Source organism: Micromys minutus (assembly GCF_963924665.1).
Source record: "Micromys minutus genome assembly, chromosome: 16".
Classification (NCBI taxonomy): Eukaryota; Metazoa; Chordata; class Mammalia; order Rodentia; family Muridae; genus Micromys; species Micromys minutus.
Window position 1 is genome coordinate 49,867,891 of NC_137985.1, and position 25,214 is coordinate 49,893,104.

At 43.5% G+C, this 25,214-nt stretch overlaps 1 protein-coding gene across 2 annotated transcripts; it reads left to right on the forward strand.

Annotated features, from left to right (window-relative positions):
• Positions 1-24,739, forward strand: ADPGK (ADP dependent glucokinase). 2 transcript variants are annotated; one of them, XM_080929682.1, is made up of 7 exons: positions 1-269; positions 6,718-6,943; positions 12,628-12,690; positions 18,747-18,867; positions 21,599-21,795; positions 22,323-22,421; positions 23,372-24,739. In XM_080929682.1, exons 1-7 carry the CDS (start codon positions 37-39, stop codon positions 23,921-23,923), a joined length of 1,491 nt encoding a protein of 496 aa, XP_080785808.1. In that variant the 5' UTR covers positions 1-36; the 3' UTR covers positions 23,924-24,739. The 2 variants fall into 2 exon arrangements, with proteins under 2 accessions (XP_080785808.1, XP_080785809.1); XM_080929683.1 differs by having other exon boundaries at positions 23,375-24,739.
• The last annotated feature ends 475 nt before the right edge of the window (positions 24,740-25,214 follow it).

Here is a 25,214-nt window from a genome sequence, read left to right on the forward strand (position 1 = left end):
AGACGCCTGTAGGCACTAGCGCGGCGGTGTGTCCACATGGCGCTGTGGCGCGGTTCTGCGTGCGCCGGCTTCCTGGCGCTGGCCGTGGGCTGCGTGTTCTTGCTGGAGCCGGAGCTGCCTGGCACAGCGCTGCGCTCGCTCTGGAGCTCGTTGAGGCTGGGGCCCGCGCCAGTGCCCTCAGGACCCTTGTCCCCCGAGGGCCGGCTGGCGGCCGCTTGGGACGCCCTCATCGTGCAGCCCGCCCGGCGCTGGCGCCGCGTGGCTGTGGGGTGAGTGCCTGCCGGGCCTGTCTGCGGCTCTGGGCCTCCCCGGGAATTGCTCGCGCTCCGGGGTCCGCCCGGGACTCGGTGGTGTCCGGGTTGCCCTCTTGGTGGAAGTGTCGGACGTGTGAGACGAGCCCTTTTCGTCATCGCTGCAGGGATAGTCAGCATATTTACTCTCGGCTGGCCCTGCTCTTGTCCCTGTAAAACCAGCTCTCATAGCTTCTTAGAAACCCAACTCAACCTGTCACTTGTATTTTTTTGAGGTTACTCCGTTGTCCTGTCTTTCAGCCCTTTTCTGCCAACTGTTTTCAGGTGGCTTTCCTATTTTTCTAGCAATCTTCCTAATGTACTTAAAGCTGTATGTTTCTGTCTCTAGCTATTGACTTTATTTCTTTACGTCATCCAGTCTGAAGATCACCCTACTAAAACTGCTCATCTTAAAATTCAACATTTTTTGTTAAGGTTTCATTTTCAGCTCTTTGCATCTTCCGCGTTTTGCACGCCCTTTCTCGAAACTACTTCCCCATACTAAGTGATGGTCCATATTTTTAGGGTTCTCTCAAATCACAGTATCTCCTTTGTGAAACTCACAGAAATGTACTTATTTTTTTACACTCACCTTAGTCCCTCTTCCAGTTAGGCTTGATTTTCTTGTCATGTCAAGGACAACAATGCATCAGCAAGTTTTTTGGTATGTTTTTTCTTTAGGTTGTAATTGGTTGGTTGGTTTTGTTTTGTTTTTATGTTGTTGTTGCTGCTGCTGCTGTTCCTTTTGAACTATGGCCTCCTTGGCTGGTCTGGAACATAGTAGATCAAGAATTGGCCTCAAGCTCAGATCTGCCTGCTCCTACCTCCTGTGCTGGCATTACATGCACAAGAGGCCTGTGCAAAAATAAGCCTTTCATATACTCTTCTTTTTTGTTCGAATGTTGTGGTTAGGTGAAGTAAAGTGAAGTTGACCTGAATCAATGAAATAATCTAGCTTACTCAATATATTATATTAGCTTATATCCAGACACTGGTTTTGTACTGTGAGTTTCTTACCTCTTTAAAGTTCAGTCTCTTTGCCCACCTCATATCAGATCCTCCTCTTCCTCTTCTTTGTGTATGGGTGTTTTTTTTTTTTTTTTGTTTTTGTTTTTGTTTTTTTTTTCCTGTAGAGACTCTTCCATCCCCTGGAACTGAAATTATGGACAGTTGTGAGCTGCTACAGGGTTACTGGGATTCAAACCTGGGTCCTCTTCAAGGGGACCTGCTCTTAACCACAGAACCATCTCTTCAACCTTCATTATCAGAGTCTTATTTTAAGATTTAAATTTTTCACACTTTGTTTGTGTGGGAGTGGGTGTGTTCATGTAAGTGCAGGTCCCTTGGAGGCCAGAAAAGAGAGTTGGAGCCCTTGGAGCCTAGTTAGATGTGGTTATTACCCAAACTGGTGCTAGGAAATGAACTCTGTCCTCTGGAATAGCAACCCCTGTTCTTAACTGCTGGGCCTTATTATCTGATTTTGTTTGTTTATTTTTCTTTGTTCTTTTTTTCCCTTAGTTTTGTTTTATTTTCTAATTATTTTCATGTGCTTATTTTTCTTTAAGATTGAGTTTCTCTGTGTAGTCCAGGCTCTCCTGGAACTTACTCTGTAGACTAGGCTGGCCTCAAACTCAGAGATCCACCTACTTCTGCCTCCCTAGTGTTGGGATTAAAGGCATGGCTTTATCAGGTTCTTAATCATCTTTCTTTGAGCTGTGTCAGGTATGTTCTGGGCTCTGAGGGTGCATGTATTGAGGAAGCCAGGTCTGCTGTATTTGTTAGAAGCAGCTTGGGCTGCTAGAACAAAATAAATTGTACTGGTTGCTGAAAATAACATAAACATCCCGGTGACTGAATACTGGTCCCAAATCAAGGTGCCAGAGTGGTTTCTAAGGAAGCTGATTTCTGGGGATGGTTTTCTTCCTACCTTGCAGCTACCCAGCTTCTTGTGTTCTCACATGCCTTTTACTGTATAGTTCACCAGAATGATGTCTCCTCCTCTTGTGTGGACACCATTCCTGTTGATTAGGGGCCACCCCTGCCACCCATTTAACCTTAATTGCTTCCTGAATGATCCTAAACCCAAATACAGTCATGCTGGGGATTGGGATTTGTCTTAGTTACTTTTCTATTGCCATTATCAAAACTCTACAACTAAGCCAACTTGGAGGAGAAAGTGTTTATTGGGGGCTTACAGTTTCGGAGGATGAGTCCATGACCATTATGACAAGGAACATGGCAGCAGGCAGGCATGATACGGGGCAGTAGGTGAGAGTTTATATTTTATTCTAAAAATAGGATAGGAGGAAAATAGCTAACTGGGAAGGGCATAAGCCTTGAAACCTCAAAGCCCACCCCCAGTAATGAACTTTTTCCAACAAGGCCACACCTAACCCTTCACAAACTGGGGACAAAACATTCAAACATGAACCAGTAGGGAGCATGCTCATTCAGACCATCACAGGGTTCCATACAAGAATTTAAAGTGAGGCAGGGAAGATACACTGTTCATAACAGTTGAGAAAGTGCCGTCTGTGTTCAGCTACCAACAAGAGTAAGGCACTCCAGCTATTGCAAAGAATTACTAATTCCTCCCAGGACAGTAGAAAAGGCTCAAAGATGATGTTCCATTTTCTATTATGTAGTAATAAATCACTTCAAAAACTGAGTGAACGCAGAACAGTCATATGATCTTTATTAGTCTAAGTTATGATTGGGTTCAGCTGAGCAGTTGTAACTTGGAGTAGGATGGTGGCTGGACTAGATTTATTAAGATTAATCAAGGCTAGAACTTCCATGGAGGTTTCCACCTACAGGAGGCATCTTCTAGCTGTTCAGTTTCTCACAGCAGTGAGACTAGACAAGGAGAATGTCCAGAGAGGAGCAGACAGGTTAATGTTCTGTGATCTAACTGTAGAAACAGATTTCCCAGAGTCTGGCTTACCAGATTTTAATAGGAGAGCACATGGGTCATTCTTGGTTGGAAGGAATATCAAAATGACATGGTAATAAGACCATACGGATGGGAGATCTTGTTGAGACCATCATAGGAAATATATTCCGTAGTTACCTTGTATTGGTAGGACCAGCGGGAACAAAAGAACTAAGTATGGGAAGTTTACGATTTGGCAAGAGTCCCTGGTGATGAAATGATGCAGAGTCAGGTGAGGTGCACTCCTGTATCCAGCTCTGGGAGCTGAGGAAGGAATGTAAATGTTTGAGTTCTTCCCCCTGGCCCAAGCTTCAGAAGTAAGACTCTGAGGCTTGAAATATATTTATGAACACTGTGGCCATAAGCTTTGGCTTATGCCCCAGCTACCTCATTAATTAATCTTTTAAGTTTTACCTCATGGCTGGCTACCTGTCCTCAACTCTCACGAGTCTGTCCTCTGTGTTCTTTGGTAAATCCACCCTCCTGGCTCCATCACAAAACCCTGTCTTTTTGCTGGATGTCCCACTTTCTATTCTACCCTGTAGGCAGGCCATAGGCTTTTATACTGATGGGTGATGCAGCCTTACAGCACAGTATATTCTCTCTTCACTGGGAGATTGTACGATTGTACGATCCTGGACTGTATTAGCAAGATATTGAGAATGAGATTGCCGAGAAGGGAATCTTTGAAGGTCTTTTGATTCAGAGTTAGTAATGGAGAAGAGCTGTAAAGGTTTATAAACAGGCAAATGCCGCTAATTTTCTTGTTGAGAATTCTGGTGGGAATGGAAAAGTAGATTTTTGAGCAGCCATTTTAACCTGCTCTAACTGCTCAGCACCATTTGAAGTGTAAAGGCATGGGGTTGGGAGAACAAGTATACCAGAATTTAATTTTGGAGTAGGAGTGGATTATAGTTTGACACACTGATTTATTTTTTCCTCAAAACATAAAATTTGGTGTAATCAGTAAGGCAGGCTGTGTCTGGACACCGTGACCCTGGTAAAGAGGATATTGTAGGGTTCCAGTAAAGGGAGGAAAGAACCCAAACCATTGGTACTGGAGGGTAGATAAGCAGTTAAGGAGGAGCAATTTCTCGAAGCAGGTGATTCCAAGTATTACCAGTACCACAGATGATTAAATATCTCAGAAATACTGGTTCCCTGTGATCACACAGCGTGGGTGTTAGGTGATCTTTCCCACATCTTCATTCATATTCAGCCCCCACTGTTACCATAGTAAGGGACATAGGAGCAAATGGTGAAGGCAGTTAAGCTACACTTGAGTGGATGGGACCGCATGTGCTTGTGGGATTTCGGATGAAATGGGTTCTGAGAGTGAGGCTGGAGTTAGAACTGGGCTGCATGTCAGTGCTTTGTGGGGCACACCTTGACTTTCTAGGAGTGCTCCTCCCTGCTTCTGAGTTGGAACCTGGTACCTATTGCTTATAGGGTAACATGAAGCCCCTCACATTCACTCCAGATTCTCCACTCTAGATCACCATTCATGGTTCTTTCACCCACAGCTTTGTCTTCTGTGCCCCCTGCCAGGAATTTAATATCAGATGAATCTAGCTTTGAAATAAGCTGCTCCAGTCTGTGACTTGGAACATTTTGATTTTTTTTTTATATTGGATATTTTCTGTATTTACATTTCAGATGTTATCCCCTTCCACCAGTCTCATTCCCACTCCCCCCCCTCCCATTGTCTCCATGAAGGTGCTCCCTCTCCCAACCACCCTCGTCCACCTCAGTGCCTTGGCATTCCCCTACACTGGGAAAATGAGCCTTTGCTGGACCAAAGGTTCTCCTCACATTGATGCCAGAAAATGCTGTCCTCTGATGCATATACACCTGGAGCCATGGGTTTCTCCATGTGAACTAACTGGTTGGTGTTTTAGTCCCTGGGAACTGTGGTGGGTTTGGTTAGCTGATCATTTTGTTCTTCCCATGGGGTTGCAGACTTTCAGCTCCTTCAGTCCTCTCTCTAGCTCTTTCATTGGGGTCTTCGTGTTCAGTCTGATGGTTAGCTGTTAGTATCCTCTATCAGTATGGTACAGCCAGAACATTCATCTCTACTGTAGCTTTTCTCAGCTGGATTCTTGATGACTAGTTACTAATTACTGATCATTTTCTAACTTTGTGTTTCTTATCTGAAGATGCCTTCCCAACTTCGGCGCCTCAGAAAGAGGCACCATCCAGGGCCTTGTAATTACATTAGTTCTTGTAATGTGTGAGGACGAGAGAATGTTGACACTAGAAAGAACCTTAGGAAACATTTCACAGAGGATGCAGTGGGGTAAGTGATGAGAAAGTGTCCTCATCTTTGAGGTTCTTCAGGTTAAGAGGAAGAACTGCTTCCTCTGAGTCTCTACAAATAGACCAAGAAGCTAGAGCTTCCAGTGCCTTTTCTGAACCTCCTTAGGAAGACATTTGGTCTCTTTGACCTGTTTGTTCCTGATTGTTCATATGTGTTTTCTCCATATTTCTTACACAACCATTCCTACATTTTGAAATTCTGCTCTCCTGTCAAGTGAGCATAACTTGTACTCTACTTTGTTAGTTTCTTCTGTTTCCTCTTCACAGTGACGCTTAAGCACTGTGCTTGTTGATGTTGAACATAGGTTCAGAGGAAGATGACAGGATGTGACAAGTACTCATGGATAATTAGTCTGGTATCTGCACATAAGTAAATGGCACTAACTTTTTTTTTCTGTAAGTTTTAGGGGTGTGTGTGTGTTTGTGTCTGTGTTTGATGAGTGTCCTGGAATTACAGGCATGAACCAACACATCTGGTGGTTTTTGGTTTTTTTTAAATTCTGAAACAAGGTCTTGCTAAGTTGATGAGGCTTTATAATTTCATACACTCAAGTAAGCAATGCTGTTCCTGTTTCTCACCAGCCCTTTGAAGCGTACAGAGCAGTCCTGTGGACACCTGTCAAGTACCGAGCCGATACAAGGCTCAGGCATGCCCAAATCTTCAAAGCCAAGCTCAGTTCCAAGATGCAGCTTCAGCTCAGAGTGCTCAGTAGTTAGTTCATTCTGACCACTATCCTCTCTTTCTTGTCTTGGGAGGGAAAGTATCTTTTGACAAGAACTTTATTTTGCACCTTAAAACATGCATTAATTTATTAAATCTTTACTGTAAGTTAACTTGTATCATTGCCATTTTATAGACATGGAAACTGAGATTCAGAAATTAAAGTGACTTGCATCTAAACTCCATAACTCTACCAGCATCTTTTCATAAATTCATTTTTGCTACTTTGATATTGTTGTTCTGAATACCAAACCTTCTATACTTTTGAAAAGAGTTCCAGATAAAATTATGTATGTTCCGGCAAAATTATTCTTTAGCTATATGGTTTGTGTATTGCTCTGTTGTCACACCTACAACAGCTATTTCCTGTGTGAATGCAGTTCTTCCAAGCTGGTCTATAGCTAAAGTAAGAGTTGCTGCCCCTGTATTTCAGTCCTTTTACCTTTTTATTCTTCCAGTGTCAACGCCTGTGTGGATGTAGTGATCTCTGGTGTGAAGCTCCTGCAGGCACTCGGCCTCAGTCCTGGGAATGGAAGAGACCATGCTGTTCTACACTCAAGAAGTGATCTGGAAGAAGCCTTTGTCCACTTCATGGGGAGGGGAGCCGCTGCCGAGCGCTTCTTCAGTGATAAAGAGACCTTTCATGACATTGCTCAGGCTGCATCTGAGTTCCCAGGAGCCCAGGTCTGTCCCACTCACCAGGAATACAAGCTATGTTAAGAGTGCAGTGGGTAGGTGAGTGGGGAGAGCCATTTTACAGGGTTCTAAGAAGTAGCTTTATTTCCCAGTGTAAAATGAGATGGTGATCCAATTCTGTAAGGTTTGTTATTTTTGTAAAATTTTGTGTTAGGCCTGTCATTAATTTTACTATTTTTACTCAGATTTCTGTTCTGGATCACCAATACTCCTCCAGCCCACCCTCCCCTTTTGTTACTAGCTAAAGATTGGAAACATATTTACTATTGGTTTAAGTATATATTAAGAGTAGTTTGTTTGGTTTGGTTTGGTTTTGGTGTTTTTGAGACAGAATCTCTCTGTGTAATAGTCTTGGCAGTCCTAAAGCTTACTTTGTAGACCAGGCTGGCCTTGAACTCACAAAGATCCATCTGCCTCTGCTTCACCAACATACTAGACTGTTGGCAGTAATCTTAATATGGCTGAGTCCTATCCAAGTTGGAGAAAAAGTGTAAACCCACAGAGATCTAGATCTAAATCCCTATGGGAAAGGGAGCTGGGAGTGTCCTCACTGTTTTGTTTGTCCAGATCAGGGTGTTTCAAGCGGGAGAGGCGACTGACTTTGTTTAGAGTGGGTAATGCTCTGTAAGAAAGGCTGTCCTATGTGTTATACAGTTGTTAGCATTCTTTTGCTTTGAGCCACTGAATTTAAGGCCCTATTCCTCACTTATGATGGCCAAAATATCTCAGACACTCTCCTGTGTTTCCTATGGGGAAGAGGAGGGTGGCCAAATTACCCTGGTTGGAATTTGCTGCCTGTATTGGTAGTTCTTATCGGAAGGTGGGGGAGGCAATGGGGAGCTTCTAAAGAAAATTTGCCCTAATTTCCTTGGGAAATTAGCAATGGGGAGTTGCTGTTTTAAGTTCCTGTTCAGTCTATAGAAACATAGAATTTACCTTTCTAGCAAGTTTCAATTATTGGGTTGAAGACCTTGTTTTGAGAGCCACTTGTTTATAGAGCAGAATATACTAGAGACAGAGGAGCTTCAGTGGTCCCTATAATTATAAACAAAATCCTGGATCCTGTATGTGGGAGAAAAGTCAGTACTAGAGCTGGAGACACATCTTAGCTCGTCCTGTCTCACCAGCATTCATGTCCTCAATCCTGGGGATGAGGTCTAGTTCTGATTTCCTCTCATCTCAGCACTGTTAGGCCCATTTTATACAAAAGAAAGGTCTTACCTAACTTAGAGTGTGTGGTTCTAGCTAGTGTAAAAGGAATTAAAAATTCTCCCTGTCCCATATAAAAGACACACAAACCAGGTATTTTATACAAGCTGTAAGCCTAGATTGAACAGGTTTTGGAGCTACTCAAACTTCCATCCCAGCTGTATTTCCCTTATTAACCTTGCCACATGTTCACAGTTCCTCTCCTCTCATGGGGGCTTCCTCCTCTCTTTGTCTCCTTTCTTTACCTGCAACCCCCAGCCAGGTAACTAAAAACTGGCCTACATCTATATACCAGTCAATCACAGACTTTAGCCTTTTATTGACCAATTAACTTAGGGAGCAAGGTTACCCAACATATTTGGTATATGTGAGGATCTGAGGGCAGAGGGGCAACCAGATATTGCAGGCCAGTGTTTAGTATTTAAATACATAACACCAGACCAACTCCCTGCAAGCTAAGGAAGTTGTTGATACACTTTTAATTGGTACCTGTCACAGGCAAAACCTTGGTGACCACTTTTATTTTGATGACTTTTGAGATTTAAGTTTCTTTTGTCCTTTGAAATGGCCAGCTTGAACAATAGAAATGGGCCAGATATTAGCCAGTCAAGTTTCTAAAGGGGACAGTAATTTGTCATCTTGACAGCTAAGCTCAGCAGCAAGACTCCTCTCAGGAGAGGGCCTTAGTTGTGGTACAGTGAGTCTGCCAATCTGTATGATCTTGTTATTTAAGTTACTTTTTTTTATTTGTCTTCTGCTTTGAAAAAGGGGGTGAGAATCATACAAATACTAATTTTGCTTTTTTGGTGGTTCAAATTCTTTCTAAACATTATGAAGCCATGTTGCTTACTTTCTACTGATATTTGGTACTGTTTCAGATTACTATCATCTGTAAGGCTGTTGGCCTGATAACCAACAGATAAGCCATCCTGTGAAAACCCAGTGTCCGTTTTGTACACATGCTAACATTTCCCCCATGTTTCTTAGTAAAATCCTGTATCCATTCTAATTAAGGAAAACAGTAAATCTGACATGTAGGCCAAATGTAAGCTACAGATCATAAAGCTCTAAATTTGTATGAAGAAAGCTAACCCTGTCCTGCCTAAACAAATTGATGGATCCAGAGCGTGGGATGAGAGTGGCAGCCAACATCTAGAGTAAGTTGTTTAGTCTTTGCACTGTTAAGGACAGTGTCTTAGTTAGGGGTTTACTACAGTAAACAGACACCATGACCAAGGTAAGTCTTATAAATGACAATATTTAATTGGGGCTGGCTTACAGGTTCAGAGGTTCAGTCCATAATCCTCAAGGCAGGAGCATGGCAGCATCCAGACAGGCATGGTGCAGGAGGAGCTGAGAGATCTACATCTTAATCAGAAGGCTGCTAGCAAAATACTGACTTTCAGGCAGCTAGGATGAGGGTCTTATAGGCCACACCTTCTAATAGTGCTGCTCCCTGGGCTGATCATAGACAAACCATAATAGACAGAAAGGTGGAGTGTTGCTCAGGGGAACTTCTCAGGCTTCTTCAGAACAGAGCAGCAACTGTACTGGCTGTTGCTTGGGTTTCCAAGGCTTCCAGATCCAGGCTTAGCAACATGGAGAACCACCTGGAATTGTCTGCCTTCTAGATGAGAGCTGCAGTGTGGAGAGAGCAGTAGTTGCCCTGTATGAAGGTCTTTATCCTTGAGTGTTTACTACAAGGTATTTCCAAACACATCCATGTATTGCTTTCATCCTTTCTCAAAACTCAGCAACAAACATTTACTTGGGCATATTCTAAGAACAAAGTGATCACTGCCTTGAGGACCTAGTTGTGTCCCAAATGTTTATCACCGAAAAGTTGGAGCTGTATAAGAGGCTGTTCAGATTAGATGGGAAGAGATCTAAAATCCCGTCTAAGGACCATTTTGGAGGCTAAGATGTCAATGGGGAAGGGGAGCAGGAATAGTACCATACATTGTTGGAAATGATTCAGAGCCATACCTAATATAGACGGAGAGGGTGTCCTAGTCAGAGGCCTGGAGACCAAGAAGAAGGCTCACTTGGAGAGCTGCAAGCAAGGGTGAAAGGTCAGGCAGAGTATAGGTAGAAGAGAAAGTGTGGACTGAAAGCAAGAAAGGCTCTGAACACCCTCTTCCACACTCATGAAGAGTGTCAGCCCTCAGTGATACTGCTGCTAGTCACACCCGTGTCCATTTTAGACACTGTCACTTTCTGTCTTTTATTACACATCCCTCTTTGTTGGTGTTTCCTCCTTCAGATCTTTCCTTGTAAATCTCTCCTGGGAAACAGGCAGCTTAACATGCTTTGCCGTCTATTCTTAAAGTGCATAACACGTACAGAATACAGAGAGATGGTGGGAACCATTATTGATGATGCACATCTTCTATTGAGAAGGTCATTTGTAAACTCAAAATCTAAGAGGAAAGTTTGTACCTTATGCAATTATTTATACTTATAGAAGCTGAAATTAAGCTGGATTGTTGGAGAAACTAGTATTTAGTTAAATGCTTATAGCTGGAATTTATGTGTGTATATTGGAATCAAGCCAAAAAAAAAGTTACCTGCATTATGAACATTGAGTTAAATAAAATACATTTAAAAAATTATTACATTATAAGTTGATTATGATTACTGTAATCAACTAGGCATGTTGATTTGTGCCTGTAATGTCAGCACTTTGGGATGCTATGCAGAAGGATTACTATGAATTTGTTTGTTTATTTATTTTCTAACCGTTTTTTGTTGTTTTAAATATGTAAGCACACAGTCATTGTCTTCAGATACTCTAGAAAAGGGCATTGAGCCCCATTTGGGTGATGAGAATTGAACTCAGGACCTGTGGAAGAATAGTCAGTGCTCTTAACCACTGAGCCGTCTCTCCAGCCCTGCTACAAGTTTAAAGCCGACCTAAGCTACATAGCAAAACACTGTGTCAACCACTTCCCTACTCCCAACCCCCACAAAAAGAAGTTACACTTTAGGGCTCAGAATGATCACGTGTGCTCCTAATCCCAGCACTCAATAGGCAGAGGAATAAACAAACAAGTTAAACAATAAAAACCACCTAGTTGCATTTTATGGCTGAGGATACAGCTAAAAGCACTTGCCTAGCATTTCCAGGCCCTAGGCTCAACCCCCAAAACCTAGAAAAGAATATGTTCATGTACTGAATGGTGTTGAAGGGAATGACATAGTCATATATTCCTTTAAGGAATCATAGTGTGTGGTCAAGTCATACTTTTTGTGTTTTCTGTTGTCTGTTTTAGCTGGTAGCTCAGGACCAAACTTTATCTAATTGAAACAACTATACTAATTCTTATATTTATTTTCTCTACCTTCCCTTATTATTCCTTGTCTGATTTTGGGTTTTTTTTTGTTTGTTTTTTTTTTTTGTTTTTGCTCTGAGATGAGGTCCCTATGTAGCTCTGGCTGTCCTGGAGTTGGCTTTGTAGAAAAGGCAAACCTGAAGTCAAATAGTTAAGCCTGCTTCCGCTTCCTGATTGAAGGCATGGACCACCAAGCCTGGCTTGTTTCTGTTTTGCCTGCTGCTATCTGCCTCACTGCTGGGCGCCCCGAGTGCTGCTCAGGGGAAGCAGAATGAAGTCTGTGATGGGGTCCTGAGTCTGTGTTTTCTGGGGGTGGATGATTACTGCAGTTCCTAGTCTCCTGTGTAACCCAGGCGCTGCCAGCCTACCAATGGGAGTTGGGAACAGGGCCCTTGATCCACTCTTCGCCTAAAGATGCTCACTTTCAAGGCAGAAAGGGAGAAGACAGAGCCCAGGACAGGGGGTGCAACCAGTTTTGATTCCAAATGAGGGCTGAGAATGTGGAGGGGCAGGAAGAGAGAAGGCAGTGTGCAGATTTAGGCGAGGCTCTTTCCTAAGGACTGCTCAGTCAGCTCAGCTCTGTCTGGTGGCATGTCCACCTGCCCCACACTGTTTCATTAACCTCGTTTGTGTCCTTTGTTGTCAAATCATCTCAAAACGTTTAGATGGAGCTAACCTGGTGGTAGACACCTGTGATCTCTGCCCATGGGAAGTGGAGACAGGAGGATCATAAGTTCAGGTCCACCCTCAGCTACATAGTGAGCTTGAGAATTTTCTGAGCGACATGAAACTTTGTCTCAAAAAGCCAGGAAAAACAGAAATCAAAATAAGTTAGTGGGGGCCTTCAGATGGCTCAGCAGGTAAGAGCACTGACACCTTTCAGGGTTTAGATCCCAGCACCATATGGAGGCTCACAGTTTCAGAGGACCCAGTGCCCTCTTCTGGCTTCCTCAAGTACTGCAAACGTGATGCACAGACAGACACACAGACAAGACACCCAGAAACATAAAATAAAAATGCATCTCAAAAAAAAGTAAAAAATGTTGGGGTAGAAATATTTTTAACCTTAGAAATGATTAAACTTGGGTTGTACACTTTTTCCAGTGCTGATAACCTTGAACTGTCTTACAGCACTATGTAGGAGGAAATGCTGCTTTAATTGGACAGAGGTTTGCTGCCAACGCAGACTTAAAGGTAAGTCTCATTTTCAAATTAAAACATCTTTCAACTTGTGTTTTCTAAATGTTAAGAGCAAGAGTAGGTCTTGGTTCCTTAATTCAGTGTGTGGGTCACCTGGGCATTTGTTTAGAAAGCAATATCGTGTTAGTGAATGGCAGTAGTAATTAATGCTGTTTGGGCATTTACCATGTGTAGATTGACTCTTAAGAAGTCCTGTAAGGCTAGCTAATTCTGCTATTGATGGGACTGTGGTTGCTTTCTACATAAGAAAATGAAGATTTAGAGACATTCACACTAAGACAGTCTGGAACTCAGATTCCACCTAGGCAGGTTGGCAGAGCTACAAATCAAATGCTACACTTTGGAGTGACTACCTACCTATACTGTTCTCTCAGGAATTCAGTTTAACTTGCCCAATATGGACTATTTCCCAAGAGCTACCAAAATTAAGAACTAGATTCTACAAAGGTGGTAATAAGAGCTAACACATACATCCTTCTAATATAGCCGGGCACTGTTTGAAGTGCTATACACACAGAGAGAGAGAGAGACAGACAGACATTTAATCCTCACACAGCCTGCAAGGGAAGTGCTCCTTATATTATCTCCCTTGGATATAGAAAAGTGAGGTACACAGAAGTCCACAAGGTTACCTAGACCTATGATTTGAATCCACATGAGTCTAGCTTTAGAGCTGTACTTGTTTATTAGAAGTAGACCTGGGGAGTCTAGTAAAGGCCAAGTTAGTGCAATGGTGAAAGTGAAGTCAGGTGGCAAAAGAGAGAAGTGCCTTTAAAAAAGACAGTTGTGAGGACTAAGAATCTAGCTCCTTGGTGCGGTGCTTATTCAGCATATGCAAAACCATGGGTGGGATCTTTTAGCACCGCAAAAAGTTTGTCTCTGTCCTTGTCTCTGTCTCTCTCTGTGTATTTGTGTATGTGTACATATATGTGTAGGTGCACCATATGTACATGTACACCCAGGGCTCTTAGCCACTGAGCCATCTCTCCTGCACATCCCTTTTTTAAAGCAATGTTGGTTTGTCCTTTCTTAAACACTGATGCTCCTTTAAAAAAAAAAATCATTCATTTATTTTTGTAACAGGGTTTCTTTGTAGCTCTGGCTGTCCTGGAACTTACACTGTAGACCAGGCTTGAACTCAGATCTTCTGCCTCTGCCTCCTGAGTGTTGGCATTAAAGGCATGTGCCTCCATGCCTGGCTTTTTTTTTTTTTTTTTTTTTTTTTAATAAGATGTTATTGGGCCATGTGTATGCCAGAGAAGCACAATATTTACTAACCTTCACCACCAGCCTCATTTTCTAATGTTAAACCAACTTTGCATCCCTGGGATAAACTTTGTGTTTATGATGCATTACTTTTTTTAAGTTAGGTTTCATTTACTGAAATTTTGTTTAAAAATGTTTACATCAGTTTCTGTGGGGAGTTTGTGATTTCTGTTTTTCTTACAATGTCTTATTTTGCTATGAGTGGCATTGTGTAGTAGAATTAATTGGGAAATCTTTCCCCTCCTTGTGTACTTGTATGTTTGATTTGGTTGGGTTTGGGTGGGTTTTTAATCCATGGATGGAGCGTGCACATGGACCTCATGCCATGATTCACTTCTGGAGGTCAGAATGAGTCCTCAGTGTTGGATATCCCCTTCTACCACACGGGTTCTGGGGCTCAAATTTGACTGTCAGGCTTGAAACAAGTACCTTAACTGCTGTGCTATTTTCCTGCCTCATTTCAAGTTTTTAAAAAGAATTTATATAAATATTGGCACTTATTATACCGTCCGAAATATTTATAGAATTCATCATGTCCTGGACCTTGGGTTTTCAGTATGATTAAGTTCAGAACTTTGTGTTATCTCTTTGATTACTTAAGATGTGCCCTTTAATAAAAGTGTGTTGGTTGATTCCTAAATACTTGAGAGTTTTCTACATGTCATTCTTTTACTAATTTCTATTGTTGTTCCATTCTTTTGGCATTCCTGGTGACTAGCCCAGCAGGATAAAACTCTGTCTGTCTTGCTACTTACTGCTACTGTTGGGTAAACCAGGTTTCTCTTTTTATATACATGGTCCGTTGGTAAATGGCCATTGGAACAATGCAAAGGACTATAAGATGTTCTTTTCTGGGCCGTTCTGTCTGTGTCTTAAGATTTTAGGAACAAGTAAAGCTATCCATGCCCTCTGCCAGTTCCTGTCTTGATCTATTTCCTCTGCAACCAGCTTTTAATAACATCTACTATTAACTCTAGTATTGATGCTCAATTCTTAAAACTGCATAGAGCCAGAGTTACCTCTAACTGGTCTCCAGCCTTTGCTCAGTCAGTGTATTAGTATGGTATATATCTTTTTTCCATCCTTGTGTTTTTAGCCTATTTGCATATTCATATTTAGTGTTTTCTGTGTGTGTGTGTGTGTGTGTGTGTGTGTGTGTGTGTGTGTGTTTGATTTTTTTATCCGGTTATATAATTTCCGCCCTTAGGTATGTATGGTGGTTTGAATGAAATGGCTACTATAGGTTCATGGCAAATGCTTACTTACCAGGGAATGGAACTCTTGGGGAAGGACTAGGAGGTATGGCCTTGTAGGACCAGTAGTTGCCTTGGAGGAAGTGTGTCACTGGGACAGGGTTTTGAGGTTTTAAAAAGCCCACACTAGGCCCATTCTCTCTGCCTGCTGCCTTTGGATCAGGATGTAAAGCTCTCAGTTACTGCGCTAGCACTGTGGAGGAGGAGGAGGACAACTATAAATCCCCAGTAAAATACTTTCCTTTATAAGAGTTGCTTTGGTCATGGTATCTCCTCACAGCAATAGAATAGTAACTGAGACAGTGAGGTATTCTGGTCATCTGCATTTAATGCTATTGGCATATTGAATTAGATTTAAATCTGACATCTTCACATTTGTTTCTGTTTGCCCTACTTTTTAATTTTTTTGTTTTATATTTGTTGCACTTAATTTTACCTTCTTTGACTTGCTGGCTATCATTTTTAGTTTTGCTATTTCAGCAGTTTCTTTAAGGTTTATATTGAGCTTGTTTTTAAGTGTGTATGGATGTTTTGCTTGCATGTATGTCTGTACGTCACATATATGCTCTGCCCATGGAAGTGAGAAGGGGGGCATCATTTCTCCTGAAACTGGAGTTGCAGCTAGTTACCATGTGGGTGCTGAGAATTGGACCCAGGTCCCCTGGAAGAGCATGCAGTGTTCCTAATCACCTTGCCATCTCTCCAGCCTTAAGTTGACTGTCTACTTTATCACAGTTGTGTGATAAACAGGGAGACAAACAAATGTCTATTCATAGCAGATAGGGCACCACCAGCAGACCAGAGTAAGGAATCCACTCAAATCTAGCCTGTAGAACCAATGAGTTTAGTTAGTGTTGCTTTTAAGAGTGTGGGAGAGACATTAATTAATAGGAGCATGGAGGTGATACACCAGCAAGGAAATACACACACACACACACACACACACACACACACACACACACACACACACACAGAGTCTTTCTCCTAGTGGACATTAACTTCCTCTTGGAGGGGGGGTGGAGCAGAATCTTGTGAGTTTGGGGCCTTATGAATCTCTCTTCACCCAGTGAAGGTCTTTATTGGGCACAGTGTTTGTGTAGGTGATCCCAGCTGCTTAGAATTCAAGAGGAGCAGGGCTGGGGTTGCTTTTTCTGCTGAGCTCCATCAGTCTCATCAGGAGCCTTTGCAGTCTCTGTTCTCTCAGAGTGACTACATCTTAAAGTGCACGTCCATTCTCCAACATATGTCCTGAAAGAACTTTAAAATGTTGACCATCCCCCCAATGCTACATTCTGTAGACTGACTGCCAAAGGATTTTTAATATACTAGATTTTAATAATTACCTCTTTTTTAAAAATAGGGTTTTTTCCCATTTTGTTTATGTGTGTAAATATATTTTGTTTGGAGATAGGATCTCACTGTGAACCCCGGGCTGTCCTAGAACTTATGATGTAGACCAGGCTGGTCTTGAAATCAGACTCACCTGCCTCTGGAATGTTGGGATTAAAGGCATGCACTACCCTGCCCAGTTTATGTGTTTTTATTGATTAATTTTGTGTTTGTGCGTATGCATGTACCACAGAATGCACAGATACTTATGGAGACCAGGGGACAAATTGTGGAAGTCATTTCTTTCCTTCCACCATACATTCCCCTGGCATCAGGCTGGGTTCTCAGGCTCGGTGGCAGGTACTTTTCCCTGTCTTCACTTGTGATGAGCCTTCCCATGCTGTGTGTGTCTTTCCTTGATCGTTGTTTAAGCAGCTGCTTCTCTAGAGCCCCATTTTCGTTGCTTTATTCATGTTCTCAGTCCATATTTTTACCTCCTCTTGTTCCTGTTGCCCCTAAAGGACTTCCTTTTATTAATAACATTTCCTTTGATGCAGGTCTGCTAGTGAGTCATGATTTTTTTCCAGATTTTGAACATCTGGAAGTCCTTTTGTGGTAAGATGTATTTGTAGGGCTCAGTAGGTTCATTTGTGCTTTATGTGGATCACTGCATTCTGACCAATGTTCAAGTGCCTTGAAATTGTCATTTCCTATATTGGCCTAAGATGTTGTTGTGAAATTCAAGGTAATGGCTCAGCAGTTAAGAGCACTCACTGATTGCTCTTCCGGAGGTTCTGAGTTCAAATCCCAGCAACCACATGGTGGCTCACAACCATCTGGAATGGGATCCCATGAACTCTGAAGACAGCTGCAGTGTACTCATATAAATAAAAATAAGTAAATCTTTAAAAATATAATTAGGGGAAGGAACTAAAGTGGCAGGATCAAGAATTCTCAGAACTGACAGGAGGCATTCATATCAAAGTGGAGAGTAGAGAGGGAGGCATAATTTTACTCAGGAACAAATGAGTCTCTCTGTACAAAACAGCATACAAATAAAGTGCTCATTGCCAGTGAAGATGGCTTTGAGGTGTCTGAGTAGGGTGTGCCAATCTGAACCAAAGTTAGTAATTTCTAGGGATTGTTTTCAAAATGCTTCTTTCTGTTTTGAGTTTGTTAGTTTGGTCTTGAGGGATGTGACAGAACCTTCACTGGACTGTCATCCAGCCAGGATAGGAAGGGACTTCTAGAGAGAACAGCCAGGAGGAAGCCCAGTTTCAGGCTGAAGACAAAGTGTTTAGAAAGGTTGCAGAGCATAGTCCCCAAGCTTGAAAGGCCGTGTGTACATTTAGCAGTTTAGCAGAGTGGGTGCAGTCTCACAGGTTAACTCGCTGAAAAGAAGTGCTCCTCTTCCTATGCTATAAACATTCAAACAAATCTTTATATTTGGCAGCGTTGAGCAAGCATTCCCATGTCTTTTTGCCTACACAAAATACAAGGAAGTTTTTAAAAAGACTATGCAGGAGCTTCACACAGTAGGCATTCTTGCCATCCCAGCCACCCAGGCAGAGGATGAGTTTGAGGCTAGCCTGCAGTACATATCTAGCCTACCATCTCAGGAAAAGAAAGAAACCTGCCCATCCTGCCCCTGATAACAGAGTGTGTGTCTCTGTGTGTCTGCCTTGGCTGTCATATAATAAAATACTATAAACAACGTTAAAATAAAAACTTACTTTCTAAAGTTTTGGAGGCTTGAAAGTTCAAAATGAAAGTTTCATGGCGACATTAAAGGCACTTTGGTTGACTTATGGGTGAGTAACTGTGTTCCATCATCCTAGACTGTATTTAATCATTGTCCCCATAAAGACTCTAGTTTCAACAGTGTCACACCAGGGTAAGCCCTTCAGTGTCTAAACTCGAGACACATTCACTGAGTGTAGGCCACAGAAATTGCGTAGATACTAAACAACTAGGACTTTGTCATCCTACAAAACTAGATACATTGTGGTCACACTCTTAGAGATCTGTGCCCTGGTTCCTGTGCAACAAATCTCCAGGTCAAGAGAAGATTCAGTTGGATTCGGATAGCTTGCTAAAATGAATAGAATTGGCTCAAACATTCCTTGCTGGTTCCTGTCTGAATTCTGTAGGTTTGGAACTGATCTCCTGGGAGACTGATTTGATGTTATTTATTGTTTCTAGGTTCTTCTTTGTGGTCCAGTTGGCCCAAAGCTGCACGAACTTCTTGATGACAATGTGTTTGTTCCACCAGAGTCACTGCAGGAGGAGGATGAATTCCACCTTATTTTAGAGTACCTGGCAGGTGAGCAAGACAGGTAGTGAGTGGGAGGGGCCCTGAGCTCTGGTAGGAGGGTGGGGAGAGGTCTGTTGTGCTCAGTGTGACTGCCAGAAGTCCTTGTCAATTAGCAGGCTCCTTGTTTGGGTTCCCATTCCAAAGATTTTCCAGCCCCCTGGTCTAAGGAGCTGACAGTAGCCATTGTCTCCATGTAGGGTGACAGGGTACAATCGCATTGAAGGCAGTGCTTCCAACTGCAGAAAGCTTGGGAAAGAGGCTGCAGGAGAGCTGTCACGGTTAAAATGAAAATGTTAGCATAAAGTTTTCCTTTGTTACCAATAGCTAAGAAGGGCAGCAATGTTTGCTTAGCTCTCCGGGAGTCTGTCTGGGATTTGTCAGGCCTAGCCCCTCCAGGCTGCTTGAGATTAGTACCAGGCTCTGGCAAGCATTCATGGGAGCACTTGCTTTTTTCCTGGAGGTGAAATGTAGCATTGTGTGTGTTTGTTCCTCTTATATAATATTCCAGTGTTAATGAATCTGAAGTAACCCATCTCACTGGATTTTATGTTACAAGAGTGGAGGTCTGATGCCTGGACAAATCTTCAATACCTGTGTTTCCTGATTATATCTTTCCCTGAGCTCAAGAACTCTTTATTTTGAGTCAGCATGCTGTTGGTGTTAAAGGACTGGGCTTCCACACAGCAGTGGGTGTCCTTACAGCAGTACTTAATGCTCTTCAGTGTGTCACTTCCAAGTCAGACTGTGGCCCTCATAATTAATTGTCATGTGAGGTATAGTATATGTTTCTTGAAAAGTACCCTCTCTCCAAAGACGCAGAGGGATTAGTTGTTTTCAAGGTCTCTCTGATACAAACTAGAAACATCTGGAAACTTGTGGAGGGCAATCTAAAGTTAGAAACAGAATGTTTTAGTGAGAAGGACATTTAATAATATACAGGCTTTGAATTGCTGAGTTCAGTTTTCCCAAACAGGAAGTAGATCTAACACTTTTTACCATAGTAAAAGTGAGGATGAACCTGGGAGTGGGTTTAAAGCTTGTGAACTGCTGTAGGACCACTGCCTGGAAGTTCTGGATAGCTGAGGCATGTGTCTGGAATTTTAGATAGCTGAGGTGTGTGTCTGGGGCCTCTAGGCACCCAGGCCTACCTGCTTGCTCTGTAGTTAATTTCTCATGGTGACTTGAGTTGAAAGGGTACTGTGTCAGAGCTCTGACTCTGTTGTGGTAAGGAGCCCATTTAGCTTTCTCAAAAACAGATTCTGTCCTTGGTTAATAAGCTTCACTGTTGGATACCTAGTTCTCTCTGTGGACAAAGCAAGCAGGCCTTTTGTTAACCTCAGGTGAAGCTGCACTGCCATAGGTCCAGGAAGAGATGGTCCGATGGCAGTAGCCCTCAGGGCAGCTTCCACTGCAGGAAGAGACAGTCTGATGGCAGTATCCCGCAGGGCAGCTTCCACTGCAGCAGTTCCTGGCTTCCCTGTAGTGGAGACTGTAAATTCCAAGAGCATCATCAACTTTATTTCTTTTCATTTTCTTCTTCTCTCACCAGAGCACCCCAGAAAAGCTCACTTTCAGCTTTGGTCTGGGAATCAAGTGAGTCACCATAGAGGTTTCACTGAGTTATAAATGGAGAGAAGAAACTGATAGTTTTGTGAGGAAAGGCACATCAGCTGTTATTACAGGCTGAGCTCCATCAGTCCCGTGTCTTGTGGAAACAGCAGTTCTCTACATTCTCTCTTGTCTGCCTTGCAGAAGCTTGTTTACTTTTGCCTTGGTGTTCCCTGAAGAACTCAGTTGCTCTTGAGACCTGTGTGGTTCTTTTCCCTTAGGCTAAGCTGGGTACCTTCCTAGCATTGTCCTGTGGAAAACCCTTGTGCATCCTTGATTGCAGAAGGGCTGAATTGTTTTGTCCTCGTAGTCATTTAGGTCATCTGTCTGTTTTCTTATTCCTTGTTCTTTGCTCCTTCATTCTTGTGGCTGTGTGGCAGATGTATCATGACGTAGTGGGATGTGTTGAGGGAAACACAGGCCCTCCCTCAGCTCAGTGGCTACTTGACAGGTCAGTGCAGATCTGTGCCAGGTCCTACAGTAGGGCACCTTAGTGGCATTGCCAAGGAAGTAATGATACCTTCATGGGGGTGGGGTAGGAGAAAGACAATTTAGGGAGGAAATAGCACTTTAATTTGTCAGGGGACAGCCACTACTCCAAAGCAGTTCTGCATAGAAATGATTGGAACACTAAATAGTCTTAGATCCACAAGCTCAGAAATCTCCAGAGGCACTAAGAAGAGGTGCAGTAGCTAGGCTCAGGTTTGCAGCCTATTTAGCTTCCAACTCTAAAGAGTACTCAGGGTGTAGCTCTTGGGAGGGCAGCCTGGCCTGTCTGTTGCGTGTGCTGGTATGTTCTTGTGTGCTGGTATGAAGCAGTCATGTGTTCTGTACTCAGGACCCATGCTTGTGTTCAGTAGACAGGGACCGTAATGATGCTAAAAGACACAAGGTCAACCTATGTTTTTGTGTCATTATTAGAGTTGGGTTTAGGGTTTTATTTTTTTTTTTATCTACTGCAGTCTGGCCCTGGATACAGCTCCTTGCTGACCTTGCACCACTGTAGGGGTCTGCTTGGCCACAGACCAGCCTCCTCAGAGTCAAAGCTCCTGTGAGGCACCTGCAAGTTCCCTACAGCTGGGAGACTGAAAGCCTCTTCCTTTTCTTCCTGTTGTTGACTGGGCTTTTCTAGGGGAGGAGTGGGGCCCGTTTAAAGCTCCCCATGCCAACCGGTTCATCTTCTCTCACGACCTCTCCAACGGGGCCATGAATATGCTGGAGGTGTTTGTGTCTAGCCTGGAGGAGTTCCAGCCTGACCTGGTGGTCCTTTCTGGATTGCACATGATGGAGGGACAAAGCAAGGAGCTCCAGAGGAAGAGGCTCATGGAGGTAATAGCTCTCCTACAGACTTACAGGTCTCAGCTAGTTTCCTTCAGGCTCCTGCCACTGAGCCTTTAGCTGATGCTGCCTTGTCTTAGGCTCTGCTTCATCAAGGTAGCAGCAGTAGGCAATTGAGAAATCTTGCCTCAGCTTCTGTGTCCTGTGCTTAACTGAGCGTGGCTGAAAGCTGCAGGGTTTGTAGCTATGTTTTATGTTTTCTGTACCATCTCACCTCACACAAGCTACACCGTGCTTCTTGCAGGTCTATGTACATTTGGAGCCAACTCCTCAGTTTAGGTCCCAGGAATAGGAGGCCATGAACATACAGGGGCAGTTCTGTCCTCTGATTCTGTAACTCTGGTAGCCCCCTACAGAGTAGAGCTTTTCTGTTGGGAAGTAGCTATTGGCCACAGAGGTGGGGACCCATGTTGCTTTTAATTCATGACAATGCAAAGGGTGTTTTGAGTACATCTGGGCTGTTTGCTTCCTCCTGCCTGACTTCTATCCTAATGACACTGCTGTCCTCCTCCTTATAGGTTGTGACCTCCATTTCTGACATCCCCACTGGTATTCCAATTCACCTAGAGCTGGCCAGTATGACCAACAGGGAGCTCATGAGCAGTATTGTACATCAGGTAACATGGGCCATTCACAGGCTGCCTTTGGTCCTGGGAGCCCCAAAAAGAACTTGTTTTCTCCTCTAAGCCCAGGTGTTTGGGCTCTGACAGGTGTACTAACTGACATGTGTCACTCAGATCTGAGTACAGGGGAGCCAGCATGGATCCAGGACTGTTAAAGATAATGTCTCCAACTGGGTTAGGACTGTGCTAATGTTACTGATGGGCCTGAGTCATGTTTTTTCCTTTGGAGGGAGGATGTTAAAGTGAAGAGTATTGTTTTGGGGGGTTTTTGTTTTGTTTTGTTTTTTCCTTCAAATTTCAGAGACAAAAACTGAGAGCCTAACCCAGCTGCTTTCAGTTTAGCACAAATGTCAGGTGAGCCCGACTTCCTAGTGCTAGGCATCTTAGATACCGTCCTTGAGGGAACATTTGGATACATCCCAGTGAACCAGGCCTAAACACAGGCTTTTCACGCCTGGCTGGCATGTCACTTGACTACTCATTAGCTTTATGAGCTGAGGTAATACATGAACCTACACCCAGAAAGTGTAAGCTGTGGGTGAGAGTGTCCTCGGGAATCTTCTCAGGTTCGTGTGAAGCTCCAGGGTTATTTTGTGCGAAGGTAAGAAAACATGGATTGTGTAAGGCCTGCAGGATCCCTGCTGACACCCTTGAACCCTCTGTGGTAAGATCTTGTATCTGGTCTTTGTACAGAGGCAAAAGGCCGAGGGAAGCTCCCACAGTATGGCGTCTTCTGCCCTTTTACAGCGACACTTAAAGACTAGGTCTGGAGGGTGCTGAGCAACTCTGCGCTTTCCCAAGTGGTCACGAAGGTGGAGACAGAGATTTAATACCTGAAACTAGTTTCAGAGACGCCTGCCTGACCTGTAGTCCTTGGCTGTGTCCTAATGCTCAAGGAGCTAGGTTGTGTCCACCAAAAAGAGACCTGTCATTATTTTTGTTAGCAGGTCTTTCCTGCAGTGGCTTCTCTTGGGCTGAATGAACAGGAGCTGCTGTTTCTCAGCCAGTCAGCATCTGGACCCCATGCTTCTCTCTCCTCCTGGGACGGTGTTCCTGATGTGGGCATGGTCAGTGATATCCTCTTCTGGATCTTGAAAGAACATGGAAGGAGTAAAAGCAGATCCTCAGATCTCACCAGGATCCATTTCCACACGCTGGTCTACCACATTCTGGCAACTGTGGACGGATACTGGGCCAACCAGCTTGCGGCTGTAGCTGCGGGAGCTCGTGTAGCTGGGACACAAGCCTGTGCCACGGACACCATAGACACCCACAGAGTGTCCCTGAGAGCACCTCGGGAGTTTATGACATCCCATTTGGAGTCCGGCTCCAGGATTGTACTAAACCCAGATAAGCCAGTGGTGGAGTGGCACAGGGAGGGAGTAACTTTCCACTTCACGCCTGTGTTGGTGTGTAAAGACCCTGTTCGAACTGTAGGCCTTGGTGATGCCATTTCTGCTGAAGGCCTCTTGTATTCAGACGCACATCCTGATTAGGAAAGCTGTAGACAGTTGTGTGAGGAATGAAAACCACCCATCTTCAGAATTCCAGGAAGAACATAGCTTGGGAAATAGGCTTGTGGGTGTCAGAACAGTTCCTACATCTAATTGGAAGGCAGCCAAAGAAATCCCAGCAGACTAAACTGTACATACATTCCAGCCTGTTGGCAACATAAAACACTTCAGGTATAACTGAAACTTAGCTATCTACTAATGAGACTGGATTTTTGTTTTCTATGTTGTGCTATAAAGGTTAAAACCTCTTTCTGAATCCCCAGTTGATGTACATGACTCTGGAGAGTGCTCATCCAGCCACAGAAAGTACTTCTCTTCTTACGCATTAGAGAAAGTAGTCCCTCCCCACAAGCCTGACCACTCATGGAACCTGGCGAAAGCAGTCATGACAGCTTATGCTCCTGGCAGGATCAGCTTGTCCATTCAGTGTTACAGTGACAATATTTGATGCGTGTACCTTCTCAGCCTCCTGCTCTCAGACATAGATCAGAGCCACAGAGAGATCAAAACAGCCCTATGCTTTATGGAGATTCTTGGGAGAGCCTTGAGCCACCTCATTATTCTGCACCTGCTTGGAAGCACCATACCTTCCTGCCCCAGCTTCGTAGATTGGGGCTGGCTGAGAAAAGACCCTCAGTCCTGAGCCCTGGAAGTGCTTTCTGCAGCAGAAGACTGGTACTTGTTTCTTCTGAGCCTTGAAGAGATGTGTCTTACACCTGGAAAATGCTTCTGTATAGAACACATCATGTGTTTTGTTTTTGTTTTGACACATCCATTAGAGTTTGACCTCTTAAGAGCCCCAGGATCATGAATAAATGTGTCATGTTGTATATTTATTTTTTTAATAAATCAAGATTTCTGTGTGCTTTTAAAAATATTAAAATAATTTACATTTCCGGGATCCTAAGTCTAGTCGATTTTGTTCTCAACCCCACTCCAGATAGATCTTGTGACTTGCATGTCACTTGGCTGCTGTGGCATTTGTTCTTTGGTCCCTGCCACTGGATTAGGCAGTCCCTCAAGCTGAGCCCTAGTAGTAGGTCTGTCAGGCTTAATTAAGGTCATGGAGCTACTTCTGTGGGGCTACTTTGAAGCTGGAGCACAGCCATTTCAAAGAGCCAAAATCTTTCTAGTCCAAAGTACAAGATGTCTGCCCAGGACAAGGGCCACTCATACCAGCCTGCAGCTGCTTCTGGAACAGCAGATCTCCCCGCCCTGATCTGGGTTTGAAAGAAAACTGAAGCCTACACAATCATGCATCTTGAAAGTGAAA

Bases quoted from the DNA above. Each gene is read 5' to 3' on its own strand.
- ADPGK (XM_080929682.1), top strand. From the start codon at position 37: ATGGCGCTGTGGCGCGGTTCTGCGTGCGCCGGCTTCCTGGCGCTGGCC. The intron at 6,944-12,627 runs GTCTGTCCCACT...ACTGTCTTACAG, and splicing joins CTGAGTTCCCAGGAGCCCAG to CACTATGTAGGAGGAAATGC. The intron at 22,422-23,371 runs GTAACATGGGCC...TATTTTTGTTAG, and splicing joins TGAGCAGTATTGTACATCAG to CAGGTCTTTCCTGCAGTGGC.